The 23,739-nt window shown below is 46.5% G+C and overlaps 1 protein-coding gene across 1 annotated transcript in view; it reads right to left on the reverse strand.

Moving 5' to 3' along the window:
* The window catches only part of LOC115332173 (neprilysin-1-like), a 114,588-nt gene that overhangs the window by 72,981 nt on the left and 17,868 nt on the right, over positions 1-23,739 (reverse strand). The window contains exons 4-6 of the mRNA XM_042289829.1: positions 13,810-13,896; positions 5,210-5,406; positions 1,958-2,137 (exon numbers count right to left, since the gene is read on the reverse strand). Of these exons, the coding sequence (XP_042145763.1) occupies positions 1,958-2,137; positions 5,210-5,406; positions 13,810-13,896 (464 nt within the window). The remainder of the gene's footprint in view (positions 1-1,957; positions 2,138-5,209; positions 5,407-13,809; positions 13,897-23,739) is intronic.

The following is a 23,739-nucleotide window of genomic DNA, read 5'->3' on the forward strand; positions in this document are numbered from 1 at the left end:
TAGGAAACTTTTCAAATCAGACCAGTGGAAGCGTACAATGCAGCAAAAGTAAGCGACTGTTGTGTCAGCAGGCCATTCACAACGCTGCATAAGAGGGAAGTGCTCGTTCTAGCGAGTCCTTTTAACGAATAAGCGTCTCCTGAAACAGCGATTTGTCCTGCATGTGTGCCCTTAGAGATTTATATTTTTCTTAGTTTGTTAATGTGTTTGTAAATATTCGTGATGGAAATGTATTGTGCTTCGTCTTTTTTTTTTTTTTTACGTATGAACGTTGTTTTTTTTTTCCTCTCATAAGTGTCAGTTACCAGTCAGCGCTCTGGGTTGTATGCTTGTCTCTTCCTTCTCCTGTATTTTGAGCGCTATTTTTCATCGTGTCTCGATACGAACAGGCCCAACTCACCAGATTACTCGGAAGGTGCCCACAGCGGCACCCACCTTCTTAAGAAATGACTTTTTTCTCTCAAAATCTTAGTGATTACGTTTTATCCATAGATGGGGGAGTAGCATATCAAAATATGATAAAATAAAATCTCGCGTGGACACGCGTGCATGATCTTATATGGACAGACCCAACATCACGAAATATTTTTATTTTTCTATAGAACAAGAAACAAGATAACACAGAATTGCTGTTGCCGTTACGCTGATCCTCGACGAATTGCGTTACAAATTACTGCAGGGGTTCCCACTCAGCGAAGGATGAAAATTCCTTCATCGCAGATGCTGGAATTTCTGTGTTCAAAAGCCTGCCGTTCTCCCGGGCGTCGGCGATTTTCAATGCAGCCACCACAGCTTTCTTCAATCGCCCTTTATGGTCAACATACTATTCGCTCAGCGCTCGCGAAATTTAAATCTTGAGCTGAAGTATCACGAGCAGGGAGTACCTTGAACCTTCAGACAATGTTTGCACCATACATATATGTGTGGTTGCATTACTTTCTTAGCCCGAGCGCAGATTCTAAGTAGTCGTGAACTAGCAGGCGACACAAATACCAGAGGCGTCCTGGAGTTGCAAACTTTTTTCCTGCATTTCAAGTGTTAAACTACTCTTGTAGATTTCAGGAGTTGAAAGCTCTTGCAGCGAGCCCAATTAGCAACGAAAAAAATGCGGGTTCATTGAACGTCGTTTTACAGTGAGGTCGTAAGCTTACTACTGAAAGAGGCACCCGGATTAGACAAAATCATTGACTTCTGAAGGTTGTTTGGAAGGGCACAAAACTGATATACAGGTATCTGGAAGTTTGTCTCAAAAGGGCAACCGTTTTCAAGCCACAGTGAAAAATTCGCTTACGTCCCTTACTAATTTCCAACATACAAAATAGTTATATTAATTTTGCAATAAATTTGATAAGTTTAACTTATTAATTTAATAAACAATAAGCGGCGGTTGGAAACAATCTCCAAATTACGACCGGCCGAAATTGTTAAGCCCTGTCTGTACGCGCTTATTTATATCACCTACCAGTACACGTAGACACCGAAGGTGATCTAAATGAATTTAATGAACTCCCTGTAGTATCAATAACATCTAATATTTTCCCTTTCGCACATATCTGTCTACAGCGATTCACATATCTATCTACAGCGATTCAACACTCAACACCTCGAAACAAAGAAAAGGAAACATTAAGGGTTTTATGCACGCAGAGAAAGCGCATACAAACAATTTCGTCATGAAGTTTTGCGAAGAATGTTAGTGAAAGATAACGTCCGCTTTTCTCCTTGATATTACGCGGCGATAAAGCAGGCGATACCGGGAAATATTTGACGACGCTAGGACATAACAATGTAACAAAGCGACGCGGTTTTCGTGTAGAACTTCAGACTTTAGGTACTCTGCAAAGATTAATCGGTTCTAGCGGTTCCTATTTCCTTGTTTCTCTCAGGTAAATGTTACGAGTTTAACTAGTTATTTTACGCACCCGCACCATTCGTTTATGTATAGAAGACTTCTTACCTTCATAAGTTCAACTTCGAAATTATATATTGAGTCTACAATAGAGCGCATGCGTTGTCTATACCCCGGATATAAAAGGTTAGTTATATCTTCAATGAAATTTTTGTACAATGCCTTCTTTGGGTTTGAAAGGTCACGAAATGCTCCCTCCCTTAAGGGTTCAAAGCGGGGAACATCCATCTGAAATGAAAAAAAAGTGCATGCTCAGAGTGTAAGCTTATTTTGTATCTTGTAAAAAAATATCGCCTTTGTGAATAGTTCGTGCATATTTCTAGGGATATATTCCTTACTGCGGTGTATATATTTTTGCACCCATCAAAGGTATAGAGGGCAGTTTATGTCCTCAATAAATAATTTCCATACAGGGTTCACCAAGTTAAATTGCTACGCGCGTCACCGAGCGAGCGCGTGCGTGGCCGAATGGGATCTGTATGTGTCGTGGCAAAGTGCAATCTTGGTTGAGTGTGGGAGAGGAAGAGATAGTCGGAGCCCTTGAGGTTCTGACCATCCTTGGTTTGCACGTGCTGTGGAGGTCAAGAGCGGATCACCTTCATGTTGTCGAAGGAGGGAAACCTGCGTGGAGGCATTTTTGGATGGTTTTGTCTATGCCAGCTCGCTGATAGCGACAACAGAGCAGGAGGGGCTTGAGTGTTGGGAAACACTGGAGGCTCGGCTCGGAGTGGGCAGCTTCTCTGCCGTCGCCAAGTAAGTCATGCGATTTGCCTTGTTGCGGTTTTCCGGGTTGATACTGCCTATCCAATTCCGCCCTTTGAACTGCGGATTAGATATGCGAAATACTGCGCAACTTTGTGTTACTCTGCACGGTGCGTTATGCTCTTTTGTGGTTTTGACTGCAGGTGGAAGTGTGAACGAATTTTTTTAACATGTACATAAAGTTCAATTTTAAATTAAAAAGAAGGGGGAAAAAAGTGCGTGGCCGAATGGTTACCACGCTTCACTGTCGCTCGGAAAGTTTAGGTTCAGTTCCAGTAAGCGCAGTGTTCTTTTACTTATTCATTTAACTTGGCGTTCTCGTAGGTTCAAAAACATTTTCGTCTGATCGAGTTCCGAATGTTCTACGCACCGAAAGTTCTACGCCGAATGTTCCAGAAACCCACGAGGGTACATAAGGGACTCAGCATGGCGAGGGGGGTCAGTCTCGCCCTAGCGCTCGGTCCTGCTGTTTCACCGACATTGACGCCTGCGGCGCTAACCTTCTTCTATTTTGCTTTGGGCACAAGTTTGACCCATTAAAGTTCAGTTTGCTTCAGGTTTGTCGTCTCATAAATTATCATTCGTGACAATATCCTGAATGCATTCTATTGGCGAGGTGACGGCAAAACAATGCTTTCGCACATACTGGCAGTGACGATATTTCAAGATGGTGATGCCCTTGTGGAATAGGTGTAAAGGAGCGCATCTTTGCGCTATTGTCCCTCCACCCTCCCCCTGCCTCCGCTTCCCGTGGCCACGAAGCGCAACGCTGGTGCGCCATACATTATTGACTCCTACGAGGGAGGCGAGGCGGTAGTTTCGCGCTTTGGCCACATGGGAGCAGGACCGCTGGCGCTAATATTAGCTCGAGTAGGAAACCGAAGCCTAGAAACGCGTTCTTTTCAGCTGAAAAACGCTATACCTGCCTTACATCCTTCTAAAACGGCTATATATTGGTAGTTTTGATGATTACTGAAAAAAAAGTGTAATTGGAATCATGTGTTTATTTTCAGTGCTTAAAAAGTAGATTAGTATACATTAGTTAATTTTCACCCAATAAGTGCATATTTTTGTTTAATTGCTAACCTCCGCCGAGGCTGCCACTTTTGTTCCCGGAAAGATCTTTTCGCTTTCTCGAAAACGGTGCAGCGATTTTTGAAATTCTTTTTTATACACCTGGTTTACGGGGTGTGGGCACCATTCCCGGCCGCCATGACAGGGGATTGAAATGCTACTGCTTCTAATATGTTTACGTTGTGTTTGGGTGGGTGTGCGTAGGCTCGTGGTACTCTGGCGAGCAATTGCGTGAGAGTCATGCGCTTCTAGAAATGCCCCAGGGTCTTGCTTTTAAGTTGTCAGTGCGCACCGGCTCAAAGAAATTGTCACATGTGAATTTTCTCGAGAGAAGGGATGCGAGACGCCGCTGACGCCGCCGAATTTGGGTGATCGCAGGACGGCCACTACGGCGACGACGGTGCTCGCATTCTTCGATGTGCTGCCGACAGATGGCGCAACGTAAAACAGAAGAGGATGCGGCGAGGTGGTAACTCTATCGACCATCTCCGTACAGCACTAATGAGCAACCAGGCCATTACTTCACATTCAAGTGCAAGGCGACGCGAAGTTCTGGGAAAGAAACCTTGAATATAGAGGCAAGCAATTCTCGGAGCATTACAGAAAAGTGTACATTACAGAGACCCGCGTTCATACTGAAGTAAGCACACTAAAATCATTCGGGAGATTGTCAACTAAGCTCAGGTCCGACTCGGCGCCCCCCACTGGGAAGCTCCGCGCGTATCTTCTGTGCTTGGGGGAGGTATATGTCCACTGTCGATGCCTCGCTGTTCACGATGAAGTTTAAAACGTTTAAAGACTTGTAGGTTTTAAGTCGTGTTCAGGTATACGAGCAGGCGGCTCTAATAGGTAGTCGTAAAGCTGCGCCCACGATACCTTCGGCAGATTTGTCATTCCTTTGAACAAGAAATGCTTCTTTCTGACTTAATGTTTAGATACCTCGAAAATTGTAATTTTTTTTTTTTACCGGGTCAACAAGGTATACAGTGCTTGAATCGCGTGTGTGCGGCCATTCTGCAAGTTGCACCATCCTAAGCAAGGATAGTAGTCAAATGACAAAGGAATTCATTGATGCCGAAGATATTGCTAGGCTTGACAATAAATATGTCAGTACTCTCTCCACGTTGTCAACAACAAAAAAAAGTTAGTTTACCTGGCCATACGGAGATAGTTGCGAAAACGTTGTGTGATGGTTTTTTATATTCGCCACAAGAAGATATTTGCGGACAATTTGTGTATATTGGATTAACATACGAAAAAGACTACACAAGGTATAATAAAAAATAGAGGTGTGAGTTCAACGCAGTGGGTATGCTGTGTGTTTGTAAAGACACTAGTCTGTATACCTGACATTTGTGCGCTGTGAAGTCACCAATATGCCCAACCAACTCGCCCAAGCTGCAGTTTTGGCGTAACAATATAATTTGTCATTCAAGGCAAATTCAAGAGGGCACAGTTACTTACAAATATTGTATGGGTACCAGGGTTGAAATAATTTACTTCCACAGAAATTCCAAACAGTCCATTCCAACCTTGTTCATTAATCACACGATAATTGTCTTTAGGTAGGGAGGCGGTCGGAACAACCTTCGGCCACGATGCGAAACCACTGTCTTTAAAAACCGCTTTAAGGGTCTTGATCTCATTCGCGTCCGTGGTATCTGCAAGAAACATCCATGGGACACCACAGTGGCAGGTTAACTTTTGAATATTGCTTGTGTCATATTGTTAGGCCACGTGTCTGTATCTGGTGCATTTAAATCAAATTCTGTAATGTGAATGCCAGTGTAACTGAGTAAGAAATAAATGTATAGACCACCCAGAGGATGAAACGCAGGCAAGTTTATTGGTTGTCAACAAACGAAAACGAAATGTCATTAGTAATTTAGGTTTTTGCAACTATTATTATGTGCTATAGAGGCATGATTGTACCGAGGTTGCCCCTAGTTTTGAATGTAATACTCGCCAGCAAGCGGTTGGGTCAAAGCGTTTCACAAGGTTGCCCGGATGTTAAATTGTCTCTGCCCATTTACACCGCGCGGTAGCCAACCGCAATCGTTCATGCGAGCGGCGCTCCGCCGCTGATAAAAGGGCGGCGCAGATTTTGGGCAAGCATCGCGGGCAATGACTGTCAATAAAGGTCTACGTGTTGCTGAACCGGTGCGTTCTGTCATACTCCGAAGCGCGTAACAGCAAGGGGAATCGTACGTACTTTAACAATAATTTTAAAATAAATAGGTTAGGCTAGTTACGCATTTCACATGACACACAAATGCTATACTACCTAATCTTCCTTACAAGGAGCGTGGCTGACGCTACCCTATAAAGTATTTGGAATGTTTTGCTACAAATAAAATTCAAATGGATGTAATTTGTGATGAACAGGTGTAAATCCTTCACTACGTAAAGTTAATAATAATTGGTCGGTGTATTATACGCCAACATATATCTGGTGCTTACTTACATAATCTAACATTAAGGAGCCATATAGTTACAAATTATCTGGTAAAACCCTTGAAGCTAATGAATTTGTGCGGGCGATGACATGCATATACTCATTAATATCAGGTATTTAAGCATAACGTTTAACCAAACCCTAACTAAGGATCCAACGTTCAAAGGCCTACTCTGCTTTTTCTTCTGGGGTGCCCCAGGCTATGGCCATTGATGAACAGTTTGGTTTTTGTCTGCTTTTAAGCTGGTGTCTTTGTCTTTGGAACTTTAATACAGATCGACCCCCATAAGAAATCACTCAAGGTGACGTCTACCGCATATCATAATTGAATTGTTCTGCTTTCTACGTTGCCGGGTGTAAACACTTTCCAGCGACCTCGCTTCTCCACCATGAGCACGATGACCCGAAAAAGGATGTAGAAGCAAGTGCGATAGCACAACAAACCCTCTAAAATCCGGACACACAATAGCAACAGCAACATGCTGGCCTAGACTGTAGTGTGTCTGGCGCTTAACCGAGTAGCGTGGTTTCGAATCCAGCCTAAAATTTTTCAAGTTTTTTTTTGTTTTTTTTTAAGGCAAATCAATTGGTTTAGAAAGTGAAATCATTTGAGATATGCGGCGACCTTTAATTTGCATTACATGTCATGTTTTTAATCACTTTCATTCTATGCGTGACGTCACGATTCACGTGAGCGTTGTCGGTTGTTTTAAGTTTCTGTGCGAGGTCACGTGGCTGTGACGTCATGAGCCTATCGATCAATCTTGGATCTTAAGCCACCGACGCCGGCTTTTCTGCGACATAAGCTTGTTAAAGCTATACTGTCAAAGTAGTTGGAGAAAGCGCTTCTTCTTTGGATCACAGTTCAGTCAAAGATCAAGAAGAAACGTGAACAGTTCTTCAGGCATTCTGCCCAGTAACTACGTGGCGTAATCAAAGATTTATACATTTATGTATGTGCAGAAGCGGCGCCTGTCCTTTCAAATGATGATGATGATTAACGGTTTAATGGCGCAAAAGCGACGAAGGCCATGCTGCGCCAGACTACAAGACTAATGCGACTCACAGTTATGGTAATTGAGAGCATACATGAAGCTGATGTTTTATATATTTATGGTGAACAGAAAATGCAGTACTTAAATTTTGTGTAGAAGGCCACTTGCTTGCAAAAAGTTGAGGACCCGATTGAATGGAATGATGGGATGCTCGCCTAACAAAAGTGTTGGATGGAAAGGAATCTGATATGTAAAAAGCTCTGGAAAACAGGCAAGCCGGTTCTGCTCAAAGCCTAGACAAGAACACAAAATATGCAAAATTGTCAAAGGTTCACCGCAACGCTCGCAGCTTGGAGCGTCTTCTCCACAAAGAAGATGTCCGTGAGTCAGGAAGGTGTGGCCGATTCTAAGACGGCACAAGAGAACCTCATGAAAACGGTTTTTACGAGATGAATTCTCCCACAACCCCAAAACTGGCTTAATAGCATGCAGCTTATTTGCACTCTCTAGGTTCCATTCCGATTGCCAAGCATCGAGGAGAGCTTTCCTAAGGAGGGGTTTGATATCGTGAAAGGGTATCCCCCGTCGGATTTCTAGGAGATTGCTTGCGGAGGTAGCCAGCTGGTCTGCTTTCTCATTGCCTTTGATCCCAACATGGCTTGGGATCCAGCAGAATTTGATAACGAACCCACGCTCTAAGCAGCAATTGATTTTATAGCGTATTAGCTTAGCGAGCATGTTTTTTGTATCTCTTACAGAGCAAAGGGCAACGATGACACTTTGGGAGTCTACAAAAAGAATTGCCTTCATTGTTTTGCTGGTGGTGATATACTCGATTGCAAGGAGAACACCGTATAGCTCCGCAGTAAAATTACTAGCCATGCAGCTAAGCCGCTGGGCCTGAATGAAAACCTCAGAATAAACAGCCGATCCCACTGCAGAAGACGTCTTGGAGCCATCTGTATAAAATTGAGTATAGTCGTCATATTTATTCTGTAAGCCAAGAAATTCTTTTTGAATAAGCAGAGGTGAGACATTATGCTTGCTATACCGTGTGAATGACCAGTCGCATGATACAGGAAGCATTTTCCAAGGGGAATACTCTCGGCCTTTTGGAGAACGTTAATGCCATGAAGGTCGAGACCGAGAGATGACTGATCACTGTGAACCCGAAAGCTCAATGGCCGCACAATGCTTGGTTTATTTTCAAAAAGGCGAGCAAATTGAGATTGCTGGAGAGCAAAAAAGGTTGGATGGTGAGGATTAGACAAAATCCTGGAAGTATAGCTCAAGCCCAGGTACTGCCGTCGCTTGGAAAGGGGCATCTGGTGAGAGTCCGCGTACAAGCTTAAAACAGGCGATGTCCGAAATGCACCCGTAGCAAGGCGCAAGCCAAGGTGGTATATTGGGTCCAACATCTTTAGGGAGGATGGTCGCGCTGAGTTGTACACGACGGCACCATAATCAAGACGGGATCGTACCAAAGCGTTATACAAGCGTAGTAGGCATAGTCTGTCAGAGCCCCAAGTTTTATGTGACAAAATTTTCAAGATGTTTAGGGATTTCAGGCACTTTTGTTTCAATTCCTTTAAGTGGGAGATAAAATTAATTTTCTTCTCAAATATGACTCCCAGAAACTTATGCTCGGCTTTAACTGGTATAGGTGCTCTGTTCAATTCCAACACTGGCTCAAGGGACAGCCCTCGTCGAAGAGAAAATGGAACGCACACCGTTTTTCCGGATGAAAACCTGAAGCCATTTTCGTCGGCCCACTTACTGATCTTATTAATTGCTAGCTGCAGCTGGCGTTCACAGCTGGACAGATTACAAGAGGAAAATGATGTCTGTAGGTCGTCGACATACAATGAGGGATCAATGGAAGGTGGCAGTATTTGAGCTAGGGTGTTAATCTTTAAAACAAATAATGTGACACTCAGGATGCCCCCCTGAGGAACCCCATTTTCTTGAACAAATGTGTCTGATAATGTGGTGCCTAGTCGAACCTGAAAGGTCCGCCCAGTCAGAAAAGCTTTTATACAACGCAACATGCGGCCCCGTACTCCGCAGGCATAAAGGTCTCACATGATTCCATATCTCCAGGTCGTGTCGTACGCCTTCTCCAGGTCAAAAAATACAGACACACAGTGCTGCCTCTTTACAAAAGCCTCCCGGATTCTCGTCTCGAGGCGCACGAGGTGATCTAGAGTAGACCGGCCTTGGCGGAAACCACACTGATTGTTATCAAATAGGTTTTGTTCTTCAAGAAAAAACACCAGCCGTTTGTTGATAAGTCTTTCGTACGTCTTACCAAGGCAGCTCGTAAGGGCAATCGGGCGGTAGCTCGAGCAAAGAGAGGGGTCTTTGCCAGCTTTCAAGAGGGGTATAACATGTGCTCTTTTCCAGGATTCAGGGAAGTAAGCTTTTTCCCAGAGAAGGTTGAAAAAACTAAGCAGATGTTGTAGGGGCAGCTTACGAAGCATCTCATAGTGGATGAAATCAGGGCCTCGGGCCGACTGTTTCCTGATGTCAAGAGCCAACTCCAGTTCACGGAGCGTAAAGGGCTGGTTGTATGGTGTAGAGGTTGCCCCCGACATAACTATTCGCTAGCATTCTGCTTTCATTTTAAACTGTTTAAAAGTGGCACTGTAGTTTTCAGAACTCGAAACGCTCTGGAAGTGAACGCCAAGAGTATTGCCTAAGTCTTTCAGTGATGTGGGAACATTCTTGAACAATGGAGGGATAATAAAACAGCGGCAATCCCCTTTGATTTTGCGATAATGGTCCCACACCTCCTTTGCGGGGACAACGCTGTTCAGTAAGGAGACATATTTCGTCCACGATTTCTTTTTTGCTTGCCTTCTAGTCCAGCGGGCTTGAGCTTTTCGCCTTTTAAATTCAATCTTGTTATTTACGGTGGGGTAGCGTCGAAATATGCCCCAAGCTTTGTCCTGTTTCTTCATTGTCGTGGAACATTCTTCAGTCCACCAGGGCCTGCACTTTTTTGGTAATTTCCCAGAGGTGCGAGGAATAGATTGTTCTGCAGCCTCAATTATCTTCTTAGTAACATAGGCTGTAGCATCATCTGGAGACAAGACTGATAATAAAGAAATATCAAATGTTGCAGATGAGCAAAAGAGTTCCCAATCCGCCTTGTCAAGGCGCCATCTCGGCGTACATTCTAAAAGCGTACTAACAGCAGCTAGGCTCTCTACGACAATCGGGAAGTGGTCGCTCCCGAATGGGTTTTCTAAACCCTTCCAAGAAAAACAAGAAAGCAGATAGGGCGATGATAAAGATGAATCGATGCAGGTGAAGGGGTTATGAGCATCACTAAAAAAGGTTGGAGATTTCGTGTTTAAAAGACAAAGATTCGATGACAATAAAAGTCGTTCTTTGAGTTCTCCACGTGAGTCAACTCGTTGCACTGCCCCACATGGTGTGATGAGCATTAAAATCGCCTAATATTAAAAAGGGTTGTGGTAGTTGGGCAATGAGCTTTTGAAGTTCACGCATGTGCACTGTGATCTGTGGCGGAAGGTACAATGAAACAACGGTGATTAAACGGTCGATCAGAACCCTCACAGCCACTGCCTCGAGCGGAGTGTCCAGGGGCACCTCGGCACATGCCACCCCTTTCTGCATAACAACTGCCACACCACCGGCTGAGTGAGATGATGGGCGGTCTTTACGAAAAGTGTGATAGGACCGTAATACATTTGTATGACTGGAATTCAAATGAGTCTCCTGCAAAGCCAGAGCTATCGGTCGTAGCTCACTAAGAAAAAAACTAATGTCATCAATGTTGCGTAAGAGACCTCGACAGTTCCATTGCATAAAAGAAAGATGACCCATAAAAATTATTTAAAATCAATAAAAAGTTGTGGGCAAATTGCATAAAAATATCGGTGTGGCTGCCTTTTAGTGAGATCCCCTAAAAACGTATAAAGAAGTTAAAAAGATACCTATATATACTTCAGCTAATTTTCTTTCGGAGCTAAAATCCGAGGAATATTTATTTTCTTTCTAGCATTGTCTTTCTGTCGTTCTGCGGGCTCACCCGCAGAAGACGACAAGGACTCCGCTCCCGAAGGAAGCAAGTCGTCATCTGAAGCTAGACCTCCATCTTCCATTTTCTCTTCCGTTGATACCTCTGGGCCCCTCAACGAGACTGCCTCGTCAGAGTGACCCGGCCTCTGCCTGACGAGCCGGCAGGCACCTGGGATGCCTGCGCTGATTTTTTTAGGGGTGCAGAGGAAACATTGCCTGCCTTCGAGCATGAAGGCACAGGGGTGGCAGTTTCCATGCTACCCTCGGTGGATGGGACATTGACCTCCATGGCCTCCTCCACCCCCTGTGCAGAGGAAGGAGGGAATCCCTTTCGGACTTGGGAACGGGTGGGGTCAAACACCACCCGAACCTTCGGGGCCAGGCGTTGCGGAAACGCATTGGACTTCGTGAGCTTCTGTGGGGCCTCAGGCGTCTGAGATCCCAACGAAGTCTCTGTAGCGGTGAGGGGACTGGGTGGGCACTCAGTGTCTCGAAGACTATACTGGGTACCCACTGATGCCTTTGACAGCGACCTAGTCCCCCTGACGGCCGCCTCGGCGTATGTTCCTCCTTGAAGGAACGAAAAGCGTTTTCGTGCCTCATGGTAGCTCAAGTATTTCCTTTGTTTTTAAGGTTAAAATTTCTTTCTCCTCTTTAAACTTTGGACACGATCGCGAGTAAGCAGGATGGGAACCAGTGCAGTTGATGTACTTAGGGGTTGAGCTGCCACATGTATCTGTTGGGTGGTCTGTGCGTGCACACTTTGCGCAGGTTGTTTTTCCACGGCAGGTGGCAGAGCCATGACCAAACCGTTGACACTTGAAGCAGCGTCTCGGGTTCGGGACGTATGGGCGCGCCTTACAGTGGAGGTAGCCCGCCTTGATACTTTGAGGCAGCAGAGTGGAAGAGAATGTAAGTACAATATGTTTTGTTGGTCGCTCGTTTCCGTCTTTACGAAGCAGGATTCGTCGTACTGCCGTTACTCCTTGACTGGAAAGACCTTCCAAAATCTCCTCGTTACGTGACTCTAGCAAATCATCCTCGGAAATTACTCCTTGGCAATTATTTAGTGTTCGATGTGGAGTGACGCAGACTCTATACTCAGAAATCTTGTTGAGGTCCAAGAGGGCAGCACTCTGTGTGCCATTTTCAACTTCAACAAGCAAGTCACCAGATACTAGCTTCTTTGCTTTGAAGTTTTTGCCTACAAGGGTTTCTAGGGTTTTTGCGATCAGAAAAGGTGACAACTTCGCAAGAGGTTTTTGGTCTTGTTCAAAGTGCATAACAAGGAATCGGCTAAAAGTGTTCTGTACCGGTGAAGACTTATCATTCAGTTTTACTTCGGCCCGACCCCTTTTCAGGGGCCGATCAGAGGGTTTAGGACGGAGGGGTGCCATAAGAGGGGCAAAGAATGTTCAGAATCCTCGGTGCACCGCCCACCACCGAGCCCAACAAGGGGTTAGGTAACGCACCATAACAAGAAGGGCTTGGCTGGAGACATTACGCTAAAAGTGCTGCCGGGAAACTATACCCAAGTGTAGGTCAAGACAGAGGTCTATTGCCACCCAAGGTTAGCCCTTGCCGCCAAAGAGGGGTGAAAAAGGAGGAAGAGAAATGAGAGAAAAATAAAGGAAGCAGGAAAGGTAAAGGTAAAAGATTGGAGGGGATAGTAGAAGAAAAGGCGACTAGACTGAATCATCCTGGCCGGGCCTTACCAGGACTCCCGTCTACAGGAAGCAGGGGCCAAAGTTGTGTGTTGCCTCGCCCGGGGGGCCCCGAAGGGTCCAAACCTACCCCGGGCTCAGCTCAACCACCAGTATGCCCTTTTCCCTGGACACGGGCTCGCCACGCACAGCCAGACGTGGGTGGGTCTTACCCACTTGTTACCCAGGGTCCGTTATGTAACCAATGTGGCTGGGGTCCGTGGTGACGCTACTCACCAAGCACCAAGCACCTAAGGTGCAGGCGCCCCCTGCGGGGCTCGGGGTCCGTGGAGACGCCACTCTCCAAACACCTGCTTTCACATGTGTCCCCTGCGGGGTGTTTTTTCAAAGAACTCACCCGTAAAAAACGGACCGTGTCACACGCTTAAGGTAAGGACTTTTGGCTAATTTTGTTTCAAAGTGTTCAGCGAGAAGGATACATTTACCAGCAATCTGAATGTATCACGTTTTGTGTCCGTATTTTGTCCTATCAAGTTCAACTAGACATTTTTACAAAACGAGACCGAACTGGTTTCTGAACGTTGGAATTCAGCTTATAAAATGTGATTAGGGTTTGCATTTATTGTTCTTCGTCACTGCTTAACCAGGTAGAGACCTGCCGAACCTTTACATTCAAGCCTGTTAAATTTAGACAAAAAGTACGCCAACCAAAAATTTAAAGTAGGATCAGCCCAACAGCCCTTAATCTCGGCATGGAATCATACAATCTGAAAGTTAAACAGCTGAAAACTTTTCTCGTACAAACCGAACACGGATTTTGTCAGTTTGTTTGTATAACAAAACAAATACTTTACAACACGTTTTGTGCACCTCAATCAGAGAAATATATGAATACTCACATACCCGTTTTCTTGCAAGATTTGAAGATGTAATGCATTTCCGTCCGAGGCGTTTGCGCACCGCCTGGTGGTCTGCAGGTATTGATAACATCTAAATGCAATAAAACAAAGCTGTAGGTTAGCAGTTGCATGAGATATGTCATTGAGATAATTGCTGCAGAATACAAAGCGCCTTCTCAATACCGCTTGACGGGGTGAGGCATAAAGATAATTGCGCCATGAGTTATCTACTAAAGAACACGCCTTAAGTAAACAAAAAGCGATGTAAATTGTTTACTTCTTGAATAAATATACTCTTCACTTTTGTCGGTATAAATGAAAAACTGGCACTATATATCAGAAAACTGGAGGAACCTTCGTGTCATATTTGCGTTGTGCTCTCTCGCAGTCAGAAAAAATAACGCAAATTTTTTCGATGGCTGAAGCTTTGCCCAATACCTCTACGCCAACTCATGCTCGCAGTTACTAAAAAAAATTGATGATCTTTATTTACTCTGGGTGAAAGGAAATATCTAAATCCTTCAGAATCTTCGTGGACACAGGCTAAAAAAGTCTTGAAGGCTGGAAAAAGCCTAGCTCGGCCCTCTAGTTAGTACGGTGTATATTGTGCTGCCAAATGCCACGAGGCCTACGAGCTGAAGCAATTCAGCACTCCAATGCTGAAGAAAGGAGGATGGTTTAAATACATTTTAATATTAATTCTGCCTACCTTATACATGCCGGCCTTATATCATTCCGTTAATGAAGGGCTGATTTAGATACATTTTCTCTGCGGCTTATGGTACCTTGTGTACCTCTTGTTAAGCAAATCTTCGAATTGATCAAACTGTTCTCATGTTTGAACACAATGGTGCTGACTAAAATCACTGGATTCTGGAAAAGTACTGTCATTGCCTTCCCTACCTTCTAGCTGGACATAAACATATACTAACATACGGAAGACCCGAACGTCGCAATCTGATTGGGCTGATCGGTCTCTATTGCCATGGCAACCGACATTTCGACCTTTTGATATCTTCGAAGCTTCAAAAAAGTCGTACTAACCAGCGCACCAAAAACGCTCCGGAGCTTCGTCGTACTAAAAGCGCTTCTCGCCAGAATAAGCGTCCTTGGCACTGTGTATCCAATCCACTTACCAATTTTTCTTTTTTTGACAGATCTCTACCCTATTGGAAAGACCAGTTTGAAAATCTAACTGGTCATACTGGTATTTAAACTGGTCAAACTGGTATTTGGACTGGTCAGAGTGGTCTAACTGGAAATCAAACTGGTGGAACTGGTAGTCAGACTGGTCTAACTGGTAACCATATTGATCTAACTGGTCACCAGTTTGCCTTCTAGCTGGTCACCAGATTGGCCTGACTGGTCACCATATTGACCTAACTGGTCACCACACTGGCTGAACTGGTAACCAGATTGACCAAACTGGTCACCAGATTGGCCAAACTGGTCACCAGATTGGCGAAACTGGTCCCCAGACTGGCCGAACTGGTCCAACTGGTAACCAGATTGACCAAACTGGTCACCAGACTGGCCAAACTGGTCTAACTGGTAACCAGATTGACCAAACTGGTCACCAGATTGGCCAAACTGGTCACCAGATTGGCGAAACTGGTCCCCAGACTGGCCGAACTGGTCCAACTGGTAACCAGATTGACCAAACTGGTCACCAGATTGGCCAAACTGGTTACCAGATTGAACCCCTCTTTTTCACTTTATTTGTAGGGGTGTGCGAATAGGATAGCGCGGAGTCATTCGTAACCTTCACTGTGCAAAATAAAGTCGCAACAAAAGGTTCTGTTAACGGTGTTGAAGCTATTTATTTGTCATATATGTTCTACCATCTCACAATTGTCACAGGGCGACATGGTACTATAAACAATTAATTCATTTGCAACTAAATTCATTGCATATTACTGCCCACACGAAAGGTCAGCTTTATTTATTTAGCTAGAGAACACTTCATCAATCCAAAAAAGTAAGAGCCAACATACTTAGATATTCTTAAAACGTTTTTTTTTTAAATATTTTCTTCACAAAAATAGGTTAAACCAGTTTAAATTCTACAAAACTTGAGATAAAAACGTTCATCACTGCTGCACCATGCTTTATGTGGGTGGTGGGACAAGTTTACTCGAATATAACGCGCCCTCGATTGTAACGTGCACCCTTTTCTCGAGGTCCGAAAAATGAAAAAAAAAAACGCCATGACTTCGATTGTTACTCGCACCAGATTTTGTAGGATAAATACAGAAATGAAACTTTTCTCACTTGGAACAACAAAGGTTTATTCCGAATGCTTCAATCTTGCGATGAAATGAACGGCGCTGTCTCTCGCCGGTAAGGTCGTCATCATGGCGACGGTCCGGTGCAGCGCTCGTGGGGCAGTATGCATCACTCGTCATCGTTGTCGGGCGACTCCTTATCGCTGTCAACGGCCCAAAGCATTTCATCTTCGGTGCCGTCCCTAGCGTTAGGAATTCCGCACTTCTTGGAGGCCTTGATAATCATGGCAGACGGGATCGTGCACCATGCATCTTTCGCTCATCGCACGTGATGCGGCCCAATTTCCATCGCTCTCTGCGCACAATATCCATTTTCTTTTGAATCCAGCATCATTGCCTTTTTTATTTGAATCAAGTTGGTATCAATATTTCTAATTTTAACTTCCAAGCGGGAGAACCGCATTAATGACAATTTTTTTTTCTACATGCGCGAATTGAGCTTTTACACTCCACATAACTCACAATAAATAAAAAATTGGCAGAACAAGATTTATTAATTCTATAGGCAAATATGTGTTTCTAGAATGAACCTTGCCACAGCAGAGAAAATGTCTGGCCTTTACAGAACATTTTCTCTATGCAGATGTCGCATAACAGACTAGTAGACCAAATAAAAGCTTTATTTTGACCCATGTACAGCTAGCTTGCAACAATAGTTCGTGACAGGTCAAGAATTCTGTGATGCAATCGCCTCATACAAGTTCATTACCCTCTGCCGGCCAATCGTTCCCACTTGGACTTTATAATTTTCCCGCTTTTTAGCACGGCCTTTATCCACCCTGGCCTGCACCGAGAAGCCGCTTCCAGGCTCCAGCGCAAGTGCCCGAGGCCGAGGCAGGGAGCCTCTCACGTGATGTTGGAGAAGCGCGGGAAAATATGGCAGTATGAGTCAGGCCCCCCCAATGCGCCGGTGCCCTGGGTGCCTTGAAAAGGGGGAGATGCTCACGTGCCAGGACAGGGAGCGCGCGGGCCAATCAGCGCGGCCCTCGCGCCCGCTCGAAGCGCCAGTCGGCGTCACCGACAACTCCGGCAACCAAAAAAAAAAAAAAAAAAACGGATCTGGCGCGACGGTTGGGCCCACGTTGGGTCGCTTGGATCTTTGTTGTTTGGGGCCGCTGTTCTGCTTGGGGAGGTTACAAGTTGTCTTCAAGCTGTATTTCTATAAGATAGTTTGCAGGAGCCTTCAGTGCTGCCTCTGCCGATGGTTCTTGTGGCTGACGACGTCCTCCACCTGAGTTCCACTCTCTCGTGGGCGAAATGGCTGCGTCCCAGAACGGCGTGTTTGGAATTCGCTCTGTCCTCATTGCGGCGCTGGCAATGGCTGCCTCTGCCTCCGCGCCAGCGAGCCAGGTAAGCAGGCTCGATTGTTTGGATTCATTTTCATAATCAGGTGCATGTGAAACTGAACGTTTCAGCAACCCGATTTGGAACAGCTATGCTAGTAATACAACCGCCAGTGTGTATGCAGCTTCAGAGATATTCTACCATAGTGGTTGCGAGTTGCGTAGCGGACGACAGACTGGGGAGGCAGGAAGGGGGTAACGGCTGGATTTTTTCGCTCCTGGGCGTTGCTTTGCGTAAAGGCTGAACCGCATCTAAGCGATTAAGCGAACCACGGTGACAGTGACGAGAATCAGCAACGAGCGACGGAGATTTCCCACGGTCGGTCGTCGCGTCGCTAGGTTTTTGTATTTCTAGAAATCGTCGCTCATCGCCTTGGTCGCTTGCTGCCGTCGCTTTCATGCGGTTTGTCTCGTCGCGCGAGTGACCGAGCGACAGCGAAGCGGACCGTCGTCGCTTCTCTCGTCGCTCGCCAAATCGCTTACATGCGGTTTATACTTAATTGCCGCTAGACTGGCACCACATGTACGGTTGGCGCACGCTTCCATATTCCCTCTCATACTGTTTATGATAGTGCATATTCTTTTATTCGTGGCATTAGTTACATACCATTTTAGAACAGACGGGTGCAAATAAATCTGCCATGGCTCTAATTTATGATGTTTATTCTTATTTCAGATGCCTTGAGGTACTATGTTATCCACCACCGGAACCCCGACACACCAGAAGACGTGGAAAATCTCGCCGACCGGCTGGGACTATAATGAATAATATAATGACAGTTTTTATAAATTGTAAATATGTTTTTATGTTTATTTTTGTGGTCTGAAGTATGTGTATTTTTTGTGGAAAAAAGATAATTTTATCCGTTTACGACCTGTGTTGTCAATATTACCAGTTTAACTGCTTGGAGTGAACCAGTATACGCAGTCGTACAGTACTACCAGTATACACATTTTCACAGTCAGACCTGTATGCACAGTTTCACAGTAAGACCAGTATGCACAGTTTGTTTGTCCAGGTCAACCAATTTAACCAGTGGCAATAAGCCACTGGTTACCAGTTAAACCACCATGACCAGTTCAACCAGTATGACAAGTTCAACCACCATGACCAGTCAACCAGTTCAACCAGTATCAAACTGGTCAAACTGGAGCAATATCCAAGTTTGAACCTGGTACCAGTTTGAACTGGTTACCAGTTTAAACTGGTCTTTCCAATAGGGTAACAATGTAATTTATTGCAGGAAAAGTATTTTCTAACGCCAACAAGCACCGACGCCCCATGATGGGGTGCAGCGAAGATGTCCGCTTGATTCGCCGGGGTGTGAATCGACAAATATTGGTATAGACGAAATGTCTTTATAAAGCAACCTGTGACCGGAAATTTGCGACGGCTCACCAAGAATGAAGAAGCCGAAAAGAAACCGCTCATTCCATGAACCAAAACGGCCAACATGCGGGATCTGGGCGGTACTTTTCCAAGATCCGGTGACTCTAGTGCCGACCTGATCACGCTGTGGCCACCAACATAGAAAGACGGACGGAGCAGGCCGTTTGTGGGTGCTCTTCTTTCAAACCTGAAACTGCTGGGGCGTGTCGCCCAGTGTTTACGCCACCCTACCGCGAACCAGGCTCTCGGGAAAGTTGGAAAGTGTTTTGCGCTCACTCCGGGTGTCCCGCCGTTACTACGAGGTATGTTTTCTAATTTTCGAGAGTTGCGGCTGCAGTGAGGATTCAAATCCTCCGTAGCTATTAATGCTACTTGCTCGAGGGGGGGGGGGGGGGGGGGGCGTTTTTCGATCTGCCTCCGCACCGGACGCCCTCTTATCCCATTGGAACTTCCACAATCTTAGCCGAACAACGCCAGTAGGGTCCGTGGCACTCGTTTTTAGACGTAACGTGTGAAACATTGGCATGGTCATTATTCATTGATTTAAAATTTTTATTTTGTTTTAATACACGATCTCAAGCTTAAACGTATGAACCATCTGCAGTGCAAGTTCTATGCTTGATAGCCTAATAATATTCCTTTTAGAAAAATTCCAGGAGACGTCTTGGTTATCCCATAATGCACTTCGGGGTAGCGGGAATTGCGGGGTTATTTTTATCTACCCTTGGACGGACCCAGACTTTTCGTGTGTTTTGGCAACGGCATAATCTATTCTCCCCTACTATCGTGTGTTTAACACGCACGCAAAAGAAAACCAGCAAAAAACACCGTCATCACATCCCCTATCTTGCTTGCGTGTTACCTTCTTTGCGTTTAGAAATTAAATTAGGAACCAATACCAAGTGTGTCTTATATGTATGCGTGATCTCTTACTGTGATGGGTGATCCACCACGAAGAGAAGGAAGAAAAGAGATGCGCGAGGAATGGCACGGTTTCTGAAACAGAGCTCGAGAAGGGCACGAGCCCAGCTCGGACTCGAAAGGCGAAGCTGCGAACAGCTGTTCGGACCTCGGTAGACGCGACCAGGCGTCAGAGGCCCGACTCTGTCCCCGCCTCCTCCCGTAGTCAAGGCGCCGGCCTGCCTGAGGCCGACTGGACTACCTGAGGCGCTAAAGACAACTCCAGCGACCGGGTTCACCAACATTTCTGGCAACGAGACGCTCCAGGCTAACAACAACTGCCGCCGAGCCCATCAACCACGAGCCCTCCACCATCCTCCCTCGGCGCTACCCCTCTATGTGACAAGGAAAAAAAACTGTGAGAGCGACAACACGTACGATGACATTCTGTAAAGAGTAATGCTATATGCACTCCGGAGTGCATATAGCATTGCTATATGCACTCCAGCGACCGGGTTCACCAACATCTCTGGGAACGAGACGCTCCAGGCTAACAACAACTGCCGCCGATCCCATCAACCACGAGCCCTCCACCATCCTCCCTCGGTGCTACCCCTCCATGTGACAAGGAAAAAAAACTGTGAGAGCGACAACACGCGACCCCCAAGGTCACCCCGAGGTCACGGGGTCCCCTCCCCAAGGTCATGTGACCCCTGAGGTCACGTGACCCCCAAGGTGATCACCACGTGACACCCCACGGTCACGTGACCCCCCCCCCCCCCCCGAGGTCACGTGACCCCCTCCCGGGAGCATATTAAAGAATGAGGGGAGGAGGAGGAGAAGGAGGAGGGGTCTACCTTCCCCTCAGTACCCTTCACTCCTCCTCCACAAGAGCTGCGCTCCAATTCGGCGTTACAGGGAGTTGTGAACGGCTTCCACTTTTTGCCACAAGATCTGACACAAACTTGTTATTGCCATGCCCTGGGTCGATTCATTTCAGAGTGCACTTACTTGGAGCTAATAAAGAACGCAGTGCCAAAAGGTACGTCGGACGTATCCGATCCTGAATTCAGAGTCTAAAAATACGTCGGATGTACCCGGAACGTCTAAAGGTGCGTCGGACTTACGCGGAACGAGCAGTCTAAAGGTGCGTTGGACGTATCCGGAACGAGAAGTCTAAAGGAACGTTGGACATATTGTAAGCACCGCAATTCTGTACAAGAAATTGGAAATCGGGGACATGCGATGTCTGCTCTCCATCAAGGCTGAGCGTCCGAAATGTCCCTTGTTTCCTTTCCGCTTCTCTTTGCATGTTTTATCCACGCTTTTAGTTTTGTTCCCACCTTAACGTGCCGGCAGCACACCACCTTTGGTCAATAGCGCTCGGTTTCGTCATCAGTTGGTTGATGGCGGCACACAACGGCACTTGCGGTACCGTGCAGGCGTATTAGAATATAGGCACAAGTAAGGCATTGTGGGTTCTGTTTCTGTTTCGTCGCCGTTCGTTCGACTTTGTCGTCTGAGTTGAAAGCGCGCCTCTATTTTCTTTACGTGGTTCAGTCCATTTGTTCAGGCGTTCAGAACTTTGCTGTACCCCCAGAGTGCGCAGAGGACTTTGTACTTAGTGAAGTTAGAGCGAACGGTAAACACGTACGCAAAAGGCAACAGAAACCACGGCACTGCAGAGCATATGCGATACCGCGTGATATGGTAAAGAATACAGCGGGAGGTGGTATTCAAGGGCGCCGCGACCTATAAAACCTGTATGGGAACGCGCAATAATGCAAAAGTCGACATCCGAAACTTGAGGAGAAAATCCGTGAGTTTGTATACAGCTAACTGGACGGGGCCACCAAGGACTCGTCGAGTCGTAGTGAGAGCAACTGGTTGACCGTGCTACGAGGTGAGAATTGACGGCAAGCGGGCTAATTCTCTACGGGGTAAGTTTCATTTCTTCTGTGGCATTTAGTTTATGAATTTTCTACATTCGAAAGATGTTTCTTCCACAAATTTTGAAAGATCGGAGCATTTGTTGAATGTAAACACCCCCCCCCCCCCTTTTCCTTGAACATCGCGGGTGTGTAAAGAAAGAAGTGCTTAGAATGGAGCTAATTCCGGTAGCAATGAGAAATAAAGATGGAGTGAAAATTGCCAGTGGGGTCTCAGTAAGGCACGCTATGACCCGCTGCGATAACACCCTTCCCCATCGCGGCTACGTCCGACGCATCTCTCGGTACCGCGCACGTCCGACATGTATCTTAAGGCTCCGGGGTCCAGATGTGTCCGACGTACCTTTAGACGTTCCGGGTTCATCTGATGTACCCTTAGAAACAGTGAATATAGAATAGGTCTGAGCACCCGAATGGCTTGTTCTTAAGGTTGCTGTATAAAATGGGGGCCGTGTCAAAGGAGTGCCGCATCAATCATACTTGCATAAGCCTGATTGGTCATATTTTTATAATTAGTATTATGAAAGGTTACAATATTGCCGCGCCCAGGGCTGAGAAAGCAACGCTCGGTCACGGACCTCCAGAAAGTTCTCGTTTATTCATGTACCGCACGTAACTTCTATCATTTATTCCTGCTTTTGTTTTCTAGAAAGTGCGTGTTCATTCTCGCCCGATCACGCAACGCTCGAGCTGCTTTCGCCGAATCTTCGAGATAGCGACGCACTCTAGATAAGAGGCCGCCCGCGACCTTGTCGAGTCAGTTTCGCCTCAGCGTTCGACCTTGCTGCTTCGCCGCCTTCGACGCCCGCGACGCTCTGTTGTTATTTTTCTATTTCCTTTTATTTTTGGCACAAGTTCGCCACATTAAACGTCTATTTCTTTCTGTGTATTTATTGTTTCTTTTGGTCACCACCCGTGACATTTTGGTGGAGGTGCTGGGTACCGCATGCCCCTGCCGCGTACCCCTCCGAGGGCCCGCAGTCCAAGTCCGACGCCTAGTCCACGAAGAACCAACGAAAGCACTTCCGAGATCCGGTTCAGTCGTCGCACCCAAGGCCTACACCCGGAATTCGGACCTCTGCCGCCCAAGACTAAGCAGCCAACGAGACCAACGATGGACAGCCAGTCGTCGCAGAACCCGTCCACCGCCAGCGTCGTCGTCCTGCCCGTCGCACCCCGGACTCCGACGCCTTTCCACGGGGAGATCCACGAAGACATCGAAGACTGGCTGCGACACTACTAACGTGTAGCCCGCCACAACGGATGGACGACTGAGCAGTGCCTCCACAACCTTTACTTCTCGCTTGAAGGCACTGCGAGGCACTGGTTTGAAAACCACGAAGCCTCCTTCCCCACATGGGAGTCCTGCGTCGCCGAACTCAAACGAACATTCATTAACCACCATCGTCGCCAGCGAGCAGAGGACCTGCTTCAAACAAGGGTGCAGGGCCCCAATGAAAGCCTGACCAGCTTTGTAGAGGATGTTCTGCGTCTAAGTGCCCGAGCAGACCCGGAGGCCGCTGAGGAAAAGAAACTTCGAATCCTCATGCGAGGCGTCAAGGCAGAAATTTTTGGAGGCCTGGTTCGCAATCCCCCGACGACCGTCGATGCATTTGTGAGTGAAGCCACGAACATCGAGCGCGCACTGACGGCCCGAGCAAGCCACTACCACCGACTCGCCGGCGCGCCTACTTCTCCAACCGTCGCAGCTACACTTCCGGACCTGAGCACCACCGGTGTCGACAGCCTTCGGGATATCGTCCGGGATATCGTCCGGGAAGAGCTCCGGAAGATTCTACCTGCTGCGGATCGCCCAGCCTCACTCTCACTCGCCGACGTCGTCCGAGAGGAAGTTCACCGAGCTTTCCATCCCGAGGTTGCCGTCACCGCAGCAGCACAGCAGGAGCCAGCCGTAAGCTACGCTGAAATGCTCCGCCGAGCACCATCAGCACCGCGTCCGTACATGGCGCCTCCCGGACGTGTGCTTCCAGAGCCGCAGCATTCCCGACGCCAGGAAGATCGGGCACACGTTCGTCCAGAACAAGTTGCGCCAAGGAAGACCGACGT

This window comes from Ixodes scapularis, unplaced genomic scaffold (genome assembly GCF_016920785.2).
Source record: "Ixodes scapularis isolate PalLabHiFi unplaced genomic scaffold, ASM1692078v2 PGA_scaffold13__105_contigs__length_92229423, whole genome shotgun sequence".
NCBI classification, from domain to species: domain Eukaryota; kingdom Metazoa; phylum Arthropoda; class Arachnida; order Ixodida; family Ixodidae; genus Ixodes; species Ixodes scapularis.